Here is a 13,346-nt window from a genome sequence, read left to right as displayed (position 1 = left end):
TGCACTTGTGCGGTAGCACCTGGTCTGAGCCTGGGACTTCAGTGAGGAGTGGCTTCGATTTAAATCGTGACTCGCTCTCTGAGAGCAACCCCAGAAGGAAAGGAAGAAGCCCTGTTGAAATGCTGATAATCATTGAGCTTTTCCTGCACGGAAAGCTATTTAATAGGCAGGGTCGAATGTCTCGCCATCGCCTCGCCCCTGACACCTTTCCTCCGACTCTAGTTTTCCAAAAGGACGAGGGAAAGGGAAGCGACGTCCTAGCTCGCGTATTTGCACAGGGCAGAGGAGCAGCAGAGATCCGTGTTGCCCAACTCTTTCCGAGAGCACCTCGCGTCCCGAATCGCTGCCTTCAACTCTGAGAAGTCAGGAGTCCCACAGGAAACTTGCGTTATTGCACCCGCTGCCACACACCCGGGGCAGCGGACCCGCCGCCGAGCTGGCTCCCAAGGAATGCGCCCCCTCCACGGCCCGCCGCCCTGCCGGCGCGCCCTCCCCGGGGGACCCCGCGGCACCTGCGGCCTCCGAGTGAGTGTCTCTGCCTCCGGCCGCCCCCCCCCCCACTCCGCGCGCCCAGGGCCGGGGGTCGCCGGGCGCCCCCGGCCGCCTCCCCGGGGAGCGGGGGATCGCGGTCGCCTCCCCGGGCGGGCCGAGGAGGCTCGCGGCGCTGGCCGGCGGCGGCGGCGGCGCCCGGAGGCCGCACTGCTGGCGGCCGCGGCGGCGCTGCTCCCCCTGCTCGGTGCAGCTGGCGCCCGGCGCTTGCGCACTGGGCCCCGGGCGCGCGCGGCGGCTCCGGCTTTGTGTGTATGTGTGTGAGTGTGTGTGAGTGTGTGAGAGTGTGTGTGTGTGAGTGTGTGAGTGAGTGAGCGGGCGGGCGCGAGTGTGGCCGCCGCGGAGCGCGAGCAGGACCCGGCGGGCGCGCTCCCCCAGCCTCTCTCTCCCCGCCAGAACCATGTCGGGCAGGTCGGTTCGAGCCGAGACCAGGAGCCGCGCCAAAGATGATATCAAGAGGGTCATGGCGGCTATCGAGAAAGTGCGCAAATGGTAAGCGGAGGCGCCTGCTCGCTCGCCCGCCTGCCCGCCCGGCGCCGCGGCCGCCCCAGACCCCCGGAGCACATACAAAAAGCCGGCGGGCGCCTCGCCGCGGGCCGGCCGCGGGCCCGGGAGTTGGAGCGGCGGGCGGCGCGCGAGCCGGGTCACCTGCGCGAGGCGGGGGCCGCGGCCGCTGCCCAGGTGCGCTCGCGCCTGTCGCCCACCTGGCGCGGTGGCGGCGGCAGCCTGGAGGCGGCGGGGCGCCCCGGGCCGGGCGGTGGAGCGGCGGGCCGGCCCCGCCGCGGCGCTCGGCTCCCGGGAGGGGGGCTCGGGGCCGGCCCCAGAAGCCATTTCGTTTTGTGCAAGTCACATGAAAGCGGCTTCCCGCGCGCCGGGGCCGCGATGCCGGCGGCGGAGGGGAGAGCGCGAGCTCCATTGTGCAGGCACCGAGCGGGGCGCCGCCGTCTCCGTCTCCTCCCCGCGCGCCCCGGGCGGCGCAGCGCCGGCCCCCGCGCCCCAGCCCGCGCCGGGCCTCCCTCCCGCCTCCCTCCCCGGCTGGCTGGCTGGCTCGCTCCCCGCCTCCCAGGCCCGGCGCCCTCGAGTCTGCGGAGTTTGCAGAGCGCGAGCCGTTTAAATTTAGCGCTTTGGGCTGCCTGGAGCGAGGGCTCTCGGCGAGGAAGAAAGATGGGGGCGAGCGCGAGGAGGAAGCGCCGGGGCGGCCGCGGGCCCGGGGCGCCCGGCACCCCCGCCCTGCCCGCGCCGCCCGCCCTGCCCGGCCTGCCCGGCTGGCGCCCGCGCTCGGGGGGTCGGCGGGCGGATCTTTTTGGCCAGAAACCGGTCCTCGGCCGCGTCTGCCTCTCCCAAAGCGGCGGCTCGTGTTTGTTTTGCCGAGAGAGCCGTTGTTTTTGTTCTCCGCGCGGGGGGGAGAGAATATTCGGTGTTGGCCGTGCGTGTTCTTCGAGCTCACGTTGGAGTCTGTCCGGCGTGGCCTTGCTGTAATTAATGGGGGGCCGAACGTGTTCGCGGCCTCATCGGGATCTGGCTCGGAATCGGCCCGCGGGCCAGGCCCCAGGCGCAAGCACATCGCCAGGTTGGGGCAGACTTGTTGAAAACTCCTGGCTCCTTGATTTCAACTTTATTATTTTTTTCCCACGGCTTCACCAGGGTCAGGGAGGGAGAGGAGCAGCCGCGAGGTTCTCGAGTGTCAGCCCCCGCGGGCTCGTCCTGACCCTTTATTTAAAGACTAAAAACGGGGCAGGCCCCCGGTGGAGTATGTTTATGTTTAGGGGTGTCATTTCTCGAGTAACGCCTTGGTCTCTAAAAACCACCGGGGGCGAGCCTGCAGCCTAGCCGTGTCACAAGTTAGCTGTCCTTTCTGAGTCAAACCCAACAAAAAAAGGCGAGAGGAAAATCAATAAAGTCCACGTGCTCCCGGGCCTCCTATGGAAAGGGCTGCCTGCGGATGGCCGGATGCCCGGCCAAGGGCTGGGTTTGGCTCCAATGGGACAAAGAATTTTCAGAACCGTGAGAAGGGGAGCCCTTCCAAAGTTGAGATCCAAGTCTTCCACACTGTGGGAGCTCCCGGGGCACGCAGGGTGCCCATTGCCCAACTGGAGCCATTTAAAAATGGCAGAAACAGCTGCAGGCCAAAACACACACAGGAAAACAAGCCCACAATTCCCTCTCCTGTGGGATTCCCAGAGGGAAGGCTGGAGTCGGCCCCCCGCCTTAGTGCCTGTGCACAGAAAGAACCAGTGTCTGGGCCTGAGTCCCTTCTGTCAAGGCTTGGAGGTGAGAGAGGGGCTGGGGGCAAGGCGCCTTTCTCTGTTCCAAAGAGGCGTGGTGGGGCCTTCTGCTCCAGGTTTCCAGCAGGGCAGGGGCTCAGGCACCCTGCCAGCTGCTCCTGCAGGGCCGGGTCTGCCAGCTGCTCCACGGGGAGGGCAGATGGAGCTGTGGGGTTTTCTGCCCCGTGGGCGCTGGAACAGCCAGCCTGGAGGCTGTCCACGCTGCTGAGCCCACTTTGGGACCTGGCCTGTGTTTGGGGGAAGGGGAGAAGAAGGTGTTTCTCTCCCTGCCCGTGTTTTGGGAAACAGGTCATGATAAAGGATCTCAGGGCTGCGCCTCCAGTTTACTTCCTTGCCGTGACCTTGGGCAAACTGTGGAACTCCTTTAACCGCGGCAGCAAGGGGTCCCTTGCTGCTTTCTCTCTCCTAGAACAAGCTCTTGTCTCCAAAAGCACTTAGCCCTGCATACAGGATCAGTCACTACTGTGCCCTTATTGTAAGGTGGACTCCATAAAATATGTGTTTTGCTGATTTTTTTTTCCCCCTGCCCCTTTTAAGCAAAATAGACTTCGCCTTATTTCCACGGTTTTCCCAGCCCGGAGAAGCTGAATCTCACCTCCACTGCACCTTTAGAATAGGTCTTCCAGTCAGTCCTTGAGACGTTGGGTTGTTTATTAACTGCGTGGCCACCAACCATGCATTTAACTAGTGGCTGGGACATCAGGTTGCCAGATTTAGCAAATAAAATTACAGGACACACAGTTAAATTTGAATTTTAGATAAACAATGAAATTAGTTTGAAAAAATAAATGATATATGTGTATAATTTTTAGTGTAAGTATGTCCCATGCAATATGTGGGACCTACTTATATTAAACTGTTATAGATCTGAAATTCAAATTTAATGCAGCATCCTGTATTTTATCCAGAGAACAGAGGTGTCTGTCATATCATTTTGCCTGGAAGCCTAGGATAGTATTTCTTCTCAGCCCTGGTGACCCCTAAAAATCCCGCCTCTGCCAACCCTTTCCTTCTCTTGTCCCCAGAAAAAGACAGCAGCCAGCCGTGACCACCCTGTCCCTAGCTGCCAGCCTTTTTTCTCCCCTGTCTGGGGTCCCAGCAAGGCAGGCTGGTAGGCTAGGAGGCAGCCACAAGATGGCTGGAAGAAGAACAAAATGGCAGGCCCCTTTTTGGGAAACTGGGCCAGGGTTAGGAGGCCCCGTGTGGGTGCAGAAGAGCAGGGCAGTGGGGTTGTTGGACAGGAGACAAAAGCTTGAACCACAAAGTAGGCTGAGGCCTCGGACCCCTGGGCCCTTGGTCTGAAGGGTCCCTCAGTGACTTACCGAAGAAGGAGATAGGCCTGTTCCCCGGAGACTTCCCACCGGTCCCTGGGGGAGGAGGAAGTTTGACCGTGTTTAGGGCCTCATCTCATTACCTTAGGGGGTGCCCTCCTGCCAGGTACAGGGCAGGTCAAGCGATCTCGGGCCTAGTTAGGATGACACCATTCTCCTAATGGTATCGAGGACTAGCCCTGGGAAGTGAATACAAAGTGAGGGATTCAGTCTCTTTGAGGGAGTCATCAGGGCCCCCATGGGCAGTGACTCCAAGATGGTCTCCTGGGCTAGCTCTTGGACCTTCACCCAGGAAAACATTAGAAATTGATCTTGGCCTAGAAAATCTGTGATGGGTGCTTGCGATTTATATGGGAGCCTGTGCAGGGGGGGCAGGGGCGTGTTTAGAGCTTTATTGCTACAGCTGGGACCCTATTTGCCCTTTTGTCCAGGAGCCCAAGTCCGGAGAGGAATTGAGAGGTACTTACCTGGCTGGTTAACCAGGGCCCGGCAGGGCACGGGTGCTCAGGGTGTGCCCATGGGCAGTTCTGTGGCAAGGTGGGGGGTGCAGCCCACTGGTGAATCTGGTCCCATGCCTGTAGGCTGGGGTGAGCGCTGGGGATCTGAGAGAGCCCTTGCTCCTGAGGCACGTGGGCCCCTCGTGGCCAGGTCACTGTGTGTGTGAGAGTAGTCAGGAATCTGGATTTTTGTGTGGAGTCTGACTTTTTTCTTCTTAGAGTTTGGCCAGTGATTCACATTTGTAAATCCACATGCAGACCTGACAAAACCTACCTGGGGGTGCTCGTTTGCCACCCTAGACATGAAGTAGTAAGCACAGCTTCATTCTCCCGTGGAGGATCGGGGCAGCGTGTTCTGGGATGATGGGTTTAGGGGACTGATAGGGACTCCTTCTCCCCGAGCCCGTGTGTTGTTTCCTGGGGCGCTGCCGGCTGGTGGGGACGCCCAGAGCCTGTGGGTCGTGTCTGCGAAATCCCTTCTTATCCTCCCTGCTACGTGCTCAGTGACTGACTCCCAGAGTTCCGGGCCTGGTGTCCCTGCTTGGCCCGCTGAGCAAAGGGCAGTCCTTCGAGGTCCATTCCTGAGCGGGGGTTCTTAGTGCTTGTCTCTGGGTCCCGTGGCCCCTCAGCGTCCAGTAGAAATGCAACTGAAGAAAGGTTCCTTTCTTTTTTTTTTTTTTTTTTTTTTAGTTTATTTATTTTGAGAGACAGAGAGAGTGGAGGAGGGGCAGAGAGAGAGGGAGAGAGAGAGAATCCCAGGCAGGCAGGCTCGTGCTGTCAGCGCAGAGCCCGATGCCGGGCTTGAACTCACAAACCGTGAGATCACAACCTGAGCCAAAACCGAGAGTCGGACTTTGAAGCGACTGAGCCACCCAGGCACTCCTGAAGAAAAGATTCTCATCTTTGGGGTGAGTTAGGGGACTCAGGCCAAGGGGTCACCAGCTGGGGCAGAGGGAGGCACGAGAACCTGGCTGTTGTCAGCTTGGAAGCTTCAGGGCCCTCAACCGCTCAGGGAAGCACGTGCGACTCTGGACCTTTGTCTTGGCTCGTGTGCAGGCCGCAGGGCCCAGAGCTGGCCCACTTTCTGCCTTGAGATATGGCCTAGGTTTTGCAAGTCAGTTACTTTTGTTCTTGTTTTTGTTTTTGTTTTTAAGACAACCAAACCTTGGATTTGCTGACCTAGTGGGGCCCAGGCCGAGGAAGCCAGTTGACAGGGATTGCGGGTAGTGAGTGCCTTTGGCCATTTGCATGGGATTCTAGCAATTTGTGTTTCTTTATCCGGCTTCTGTCCCCATGTGCTAGGTGGAATGATTTCTTAGTTTTCCACAGGAGACAGAACAGCATAGAGTGGGCTCTAAGGTCAGAGCCTGTGTCCGGTCCAGGTTCTGCTCAGACTAGCTGTGTGACCATGAAGCAGTTATGTAACCTCTCTGGGCATCTTGTTTCCCATCCATAAAATGGAGTGAGACTGGTTCCCCTCTCGCAGGCTTGTTGGCAGTCTTAGGGGGAGAGGGCTTTATTGTAAATAAAACACTTGGCAGAAGTAAGCCTTCAGCACACAGTGTCTGTTATGATTGTTGCTTTGTTACCAAGGTTGTTCTTTGGAACGCCCCTGTCCTTCCGGGTACCTTCTGATTTTTCAGTATGGACGTGGGGAAAGACGGGGATTATGAGTCGTCCATCCTGCTTCCAGGACGTAGGAGATGGGTGGGTGGTGACTTAGATAGGTGTCTTTACTTAATTCTTTCTGGGCAGGGATGAAAACCAGAGAAGCCAGAGAAGCTTCTCCTAAAGGCAGTGCCACATGGAGGCTTTGAACACCAGCCCCGAGGAGAGAACAATCTCACCTCCTCCTGCCTCAGTTTCTCTATCTGTCAAATGGGGAAGGTGACTGTTCCTGCCATTCAAGGTTATCGGAAGATTAGAGTGTGTATGGGGCTTAGCTCATAGAAAGCACTAGAAATAATCCTAGAATAAATAAAAGCCTGACTGTGGCTTCTTCCAGCAGGAAGTGTGTAGGACCCAAACAGGCACAGCTTGGGGAATGGAGATGTCTGTGGTTTGGGTTCGCTGGTTTTGAGTGCGCCAGGTGCCCAGAGTGTGGTAAAGGTGGCTGTACTGTGTCACTCCAGCACGTGAGGGCCACCCACCCAGGGAGGGGAGGCTGGGCAGGTACCTGGTGGCTCCCAGACGGAGGTGCTCACATCACACATAAATCTCCATTCTAGTGGAACCCTTGTCCCTAAAATTGCCGAGGGCTCCTGGCTGCTGTGCTGCCTGTAACCTGGTGTGCATCTGTCCCTCTCATTCCATGGCAGGTTCCTTGAATCAGCTCAGGTCCTTGTGAAGCAGTTGAGAGATCCTTTGTGACCTCCCACTTCTTAGATGGCAGAGGCTGGTGCCAGGAATGCGCACCCTAGAGCCCAAACTGCTCGGTTCAGGAGTCCCAGCTTTCCTTCCAGGAGTTTCCTCTGAGCCTCGGTATCAGGTGCATGGCCATGCCCAGTGTTAGGGGCAGGAAGTGACATGACCTCATGTGTTGACTGCAGGGGTCAGGGACCAAAGTTTGGAGGCTATGGCAGGCACCAGGGGAGTGATGGTAGCTTAGGCAGAGTGGTGTGGAGGAGAGGGTGTTAATTATTATCCTTAATGAAAACCAGTCACCCCATGTTCTTCTCATGGCTTGTGATTTTCTCCTTACGCATAAACCTGCTTTTAGTAGCTGCTCTCCACCCTGGACGCGGTCCCCCAGGAGTTCAGGATGTGGCAGGGGTGGGGTGGGGGCAGTGTGCAGAGGTCGGTGTTAGGAGGGGAGACCCAGAAACATGTGCCTGTCTTAGAACCGGGGAGTGGGGTCTCAGAGCATCCTTCTGGCTGCCTGCTGCCCCACAGTATGGGCCGTGCCAACCTGCCGAGGCCCGGGGATCACCCTTGGGCCAAGGGTATGGCCGTGTGGGTTGCCCTTGCTCCACTGTTCCCCCTTGGCTGCTCCAGATGGCGTTTGCCCAAAGAGCCCTGGCTGGTCACTCACACTGTCCGCTCCTGCCTCCCTTCCCCTGACCTGACAGGCATTGCCGGGAGGACAGGGTAAGCCCCCGGGTGCCCTTGGTGAAGATATGCGCCCCCACCCAGAAGGAAATGCCCTGTTGGCCTGATGCCCTCTCTGCTGCCCAGGGGTTGGGGTGGCCCAGTTCACTGGCTCCCTGGAGTGGGCCGTGGTGTGGGGCAAAGCTGGAGGACCCCGGGGCCCAATTCCCTTCATCCACAGGAGTCCTCCTAAATGGCAGCCCCTCAGCACCCCAGCGTCAACCAGGCGCATCCTTCAAGGCAGAGGGGAAGCTGTTAACACATGCTGTCTCATGCATGGCAGCATGGCAGTCATTATGGCAGCCTGGAGAGATTAGTGACCCTCTGTGGTCCAACAGATGGGAAAACTGAGGCTTGACTTGGTGAAGTGACTCGCCTGGGGTCCCCTAGCTACTAGATCTAGAGTGATGTGGAGTACACTCCCTTAGCCCCAAGTTGACCAGCCCCTTTGTCGCAGCTACTCCAAGGCTGTGCGGCCTGTGTCCCCCACGAGGGGTGAGCAGGGTCCTGCCCCGGAAACCCCCTGGTAATGGGCTCTTCCTCATCTTCTGCAGGGAGAAGAAGTGGGTGACTGTGGGTGACACGTCCCTGCGAATCTACAAGTGGGTCCCTGTGACAGAGCCAAAGGTGGATGATGTGAGTATGCGGGGTTGGCTCCCTGGGGTCGGGCCGTCCATCCGTCCATGCTCTCCCCACCACAGGGAGAAGGCGTTGCCTGCCACTGCCCACCAGTGTGCAACCTGGGGCCAAGGCCACCTGGGAGGTACAAGGACCCAGCTTCGGGCTAGAAAGGATGCTGCACCTGTGTGCTCCTCACTCACGGTCCAGCCCAGAGTTTGGCCGTCACATAGGTGGGGAGTGTCCCCCACAAGTCATCTCTTCTGGACCGAGGGCTCCACAGTTTGCCAGTGGGAACATGCCTAGTGCCCTGGGCACCACGGTTTGGAGATGGCATATCCACAGACAAGCAGGCCTTGTCCCCTCATCGTAGCACCGCTGTTTCTGAGCACCTGACCACCTGCCAGGCATTGCCTTGTATTTCTCGTGCCAGTTCTGTGGAGTTGCTGTCTTTATCCCTTTTGTACAAGTAAGGACACAGCCTCAGAGAGGTGAAGCCACTTTCCCAGAATCACACAGCAAGCGTCAGAGCTGTGTGACACCAAAGCACATGCTCTCTTTGCTGTCGGAGAGCCTTCTGGTAGTTGGAGCTGCTGGCGAGCCCGAGTGAGAGGGTTTGTTACGGGGAACACAGCCACTCTTGGGGGGCTTGTGGGGGGGGGGCTGGCTCCAACCACTAGAGGGAGTCCCTGCGGCTGTGCCTCATCTCACCCAGGGACTGCTGACAGTGTTGCCACATCACAGTGTTTCAGCTTCATGGCTCCCAGTCCAGTTAGACCCCAGATCAGCTACTCTTACTTCTGGTCAACATCCAGAATGACCCTACCTACAGCCCTTGGCATGGACTGTTCCTCCCGCTTGGAACGCCTTCCCTATTTGTGCACACAGTCTTCTCCTGCAGGAAGATGGCCCAGAGTAGGCTGCGTGGCCCCCTTTGCTTCTGGGGTGACGTGGTCGTGATTGGTGGGTTTCTAGGGGGCCCTAAAGGCAGAGCTGAGCTTCCCTCCCCCATCTTCAGTGACCTGTTTTGGATCTTCAGACAGGGCTGAGGCTCCATTCTTGACCCTGTGATCACCTGCTCACCTCCGGGTAGGTTGGTGCTGGGCCGAGAACGCCGGTGTTTGTCACCCTTTCTGGTTCTGGCCTGGGCTCATGGAGCCACCAGGGTCGCCTTCCCCAGAGGCCCTGAGACCCAGCCCATTGCAGCCTTTGGTGCTGGCTGTCCTGGAGGGGAGAGCAGGGTGCAGCCAGCTCCTCGAAGGCAGCTCCTGGCTCTGGCCCATGTCTGTGCCTTGCACATCATTAGGTGTTTTATATAAACGCCGGTTGCATTTGAGAAGACATGGTCCCTGCTCTCAAGGAATTTATAATCTCGTTGGGAAAGATAATTATAGAATAGCATGAAACAGACATCAGGGAAGTGCCAAAATGGATAGTGATCAAGGAGAAAGTATAATATATGGGCTGTCGGGAAGGACAGGGCAGCTCTGGGCTGGGCAAAGAGGTTTGGGACAGGCTACCCTCGATTAACCTGTGATGTCAGACAGGTGACCCCAACTTGCTGGGCCCGAGTTCCCTTTTTTGTGCAGTGGGGCAGCAATATCTAGCTCCTGAGGCTTCTGCTACAGTGTAAAAGCAATACATCAAACCGAGAGAACTTAACCCAGCCAGCACGGCTGTGCAGACGGAGCTCGAACAATGCTAATTTGCTATTGTCTCTGAGCCCGTGATGTACAACGTTTCCCCTACCCCCTTTCTCTCCAGGGCGATGGGTCCCACACCTGGCTGAGTATCTGATCCCTTGGGAATCTTGAAGAAATGCAGGATCCTGGGCCCCACCCCAGATAGCTGAATCGGAATCTCTGGTGCTTGTGGCCAGAAACCTGTACGGTGGAGGGTTCGCTTTCTATTTTTTTAAACACCCAATTGCGACATGGTTGCCCCCCCCTTTTTTTTTACTTCAGAACTCTTGAAAGTTGTTTTCTTTTAAGTAGGGAAACCATTTTACAAAGTTCAAGTATTACTTTAAAAATGCTTTTTAAACGAAGACCATTCATATGCCATAAAACTCACTCTTCTAAGATATGCGAGTCAGTGTTACTATATATCCATGTAGCATCGCTGCTGTAAATCCAGAATATGTTCATTACCCCAAAAACAAAACTGACACCTGTTAGCAGTCACTCCTGTCCCCCCCGCCCCCCAAGGTCCTGGAGTCCACCAATCTACTTTTTATCCATAGGTATGCATGTTCCTCAAATGCTACCTTTCCCAAATACATACATATCTTTTCGTAAATCTGCTTCCCATCCCTGCGCAGGCCCCCCCACACCACCCAGCTCCTTTCCTTGGAGGTGACCAGCGTTTGTTTATCCTTCCAGAGAGAGTGCACGCAAACACACGTGTGGACACATGTTCGTGTGTCCTTTTCTTTCCGTTACTAGTGGTCTCTTCCCACGTTCTGGAACCTTCCTTGTATACATCTTGAAGGTACTGAGATATTCCAATATGCTGATATTTTTGTAGATCATTCCACGTCAGTACACAAAGAGCTGCCTTATTCTCTGTAAATGTTGCATTACATTACATTGAAAGAATATGCCATAATATAATGAGTCTCTTACCACTGGACACAGGTCATTTCTAACAGGATTCTGTTCCATCTGTAAAGAAAAACAACAACAATAGCAAACACCAAAACAGAACTGCACACAGAAAGCATCCTCTTCTCCCTCCTTCCTCTCTGGGATTTCCCTCCTCACCTGGCCTTCCAATGTGGTTCTGGGAGTCAGCTGACTATTCGAGAAAGGCAGCTCCGGGGCCTGCAGATAGTGAAAGTGTGTGACCTGTGTCTTCTCCATCCCTCACCTGGCATCACTGTACCTGCTCTGGGCAGGGTGACTCTGGCCTTTTCCCCAGATGTTCTCCTGGCAAGTGGAGGAAATTCCCATAAGCCAGGGTGTTTGCATGCCTGCCGGTGCTGACCCCACAAACAAGGCAGGTTTTTTTATTCCCAGCCTCCCAGTCCAGCCCCAGAATCCTCCCTTCTGCAGGTGAGGCCTCTAATGGGACATGTTCAAATGCAGGCCAAGGAGAGCCCTCCAGAGGCTTGCAGGCTCCAGGACGAACCAGCTGAATAAAATATTCATATCACCCCCCGGGGGGCTTGCTCACGCATGCACACACAATGTGGTGACTTGGTTTCTGCTCCATTTTCTCCTCTAGAAGAACAAGAACAAGAAAAAGGGCAAAGATGAGAAGTGTGGCTCAGAGGTGACCACTCCGGAGAACAGCTCCTCCCCAGGGATGATGGACATGCACGGTGAGCTCCCCTGCCAGGCGCTGGGCTGTGGCAGAGCACTGAGGTTTTGTTCTCAACAGCAGGTTTGTTCACATTCCAGGCAAGGTAGGAGGGTTGGGCAGTACGAGGAGGCCTCTATGTGCCCGGGAGAAGGCTCCGTGGAGGAGAAGAAACTTCTGTTCCCAGCACAGCGAGCCAAGAAACATACAACAAGCCAGAGACCTTCTCACCCAGGGACACAGACCTCACAGGAGATGACCTCTCAGCCCTGTGTGCTCAGGCACTTTTTGGGGGGTACTTTTTCCCCTCCTAGGCCTGCCATACCATAAAAATGACTATATTTTCCATTTCCTATTTTGCTTTGGCTGCTAGGAAACTGGAAACTGGATTTTTGACATCGTGTTATCACTCTGGGTCCCGGGGACCTGCCTTCCACATTGATATCCTCCTAACTTCCTTTGCTGTCTTATTTCACAAGTGACACCCAACCAGTTGTCTGATTGAATCCAGGCTGGAGACCTGCTTTAGCCAGTCTGCAGTTGTTTTGACTTTTTTTTTTTAAATGTTTGTTTTTTTTGAGAGAGAGACAGAGCATGAGCAGGGGAGGGGCAGAGAGAGAGAGGGAGACAGAATCTGAAGCAGGTTCCAGGCTCCAGCTATCAGCACAGAGCCAACACGGGGCTCGAACCGATGGACCGCGAGATCATGACCTGAGCTGAAGTCAGATACCCAACCGACTGAGCCACCCAGGTGCCCCCTGTTTTACCTTTTTAACTGAAAGGAAAGGCACAGATCATAAGTGTATGGCTCCACGATGTGTATACAGACTACATCCATCTGTGTAACCAGCCCAGATCAAGCCCTGAACATCCCTCAGTCCCCCCGCTGTCCCTCCTTGATTGTCCCCACCCCTCCAATTTCTGATTTCTGACCTTAGAGATTCAAACATGAAATGTCTGAAAAATTGAGTTTCTGTTATTTATAAGTCAGGAAACCTGCATTTCTGCTATCCCGTGAGAAGCCAGACCCAGAAACCCTAGCAGTGTGCTCCCCCGAGGTGGCAGCAGCTGTTTCTTTGGGAGGCCACCTGCCTGGCTGGCCAGTAGAAGAGCTTGTACCACTTGCCTTTTCCCATCTCTCCCTCTTTTTTTTTTTTTTTTAAGTTTTTACTTATTTATTTTGAGAGAGTGAGAGTGTGTGTGTGTGTGTGTGCGCGCGCACGCGTGCGTGTGCACACACATGCGTGTCTGCATGAGCCGAGGAGGGGCAGAGAGAAGGAGACAGAATCCCAAGCAGGCTCCGCACTGTCAGCACAGAACCCAACGAGGGGCCCAAACTCACGAACTGCAAGATCGTGACCTGAGCTGAAACCGAGTTGGACGTTTCACCAGACCGAGCCACCCAGGCACCCCTTTCCCACCTCTCGATCCCAGTATCAATGTCTTTGTCTTTTTGACTACCCAAGCCTTTTGTACACCAACGTGGCATTAGATAAATAAGTAAATCAACACGGAATATTGGTTTGATCGAGTTTCTACTCCTCTGGCTCCAGGGCCGTTTTGCTCCAGGGAAAGAATGCCATTGAACTTCCCCATTTTCCCAAACTGACCGACCAGTCTGGAAAACACAGTCACAAGCTCCGAGGGCAGGGAGTCTTGCTTGTTGCTGAACTGGGTTC

At 55.9% G+C, this 13,346-nt stretch overlaps 1 protein-coding gene across 2 annotated transcripts in view; it reads left to right on the top strand.

Annotated features, from left to right (window-relative positions):
- Positions 1–773: 773 nt before the first annotated feature.
- The window catches only part of BCL7A (BAF chromatin remodeling complex subunit BCL7A), a 29,232-nt gene continuing 16,659 nt past the window's right edge, over positions 774–13,346 (top strand). The window contains exons 1-3 of one of the 2 annotated variants that reach the window (XM_027043902.2): positions 774–1,041; positions 8,304–8,385; positions 11,593–11,689. In XM_027043902.2, coding sequence (XP_026899703.1) covers positions 950–1,041; positions 8,304–8,385; positions 11,593–11,689 — 271 coding nt within the window. In that variant the 5' untranslated portion in view covers positions 774–949. The remainder of the gene's footprint in view (positions 1,042–8,303; positions 8,386–11,592; positions 11,690–13,346) is intronic. The other variant, XM_027043903.2, reaches the window with a different exon arrangement.

The sequence above is a fragment of the Acinonyx jubatus genome, chromosome D3 (assembly GCF_027475565.1).
Source record: "Acinonyx jubatus isolate Ajub_Pintada_27869175 chromosome D3, VMU_Ajub_asm_v1.0, whole genome shotgun sequence".
In the NCBI taxonomy this organism is placed as follows: Eukaryota; Metazoa; Chordata; class Mammalia; order Carnivora; family Felidae; genus Acinonyx; species Acinonyx jubatus.
This window is presented reverse-complemented; position numbering and strand designations above follow the sequence as displayed.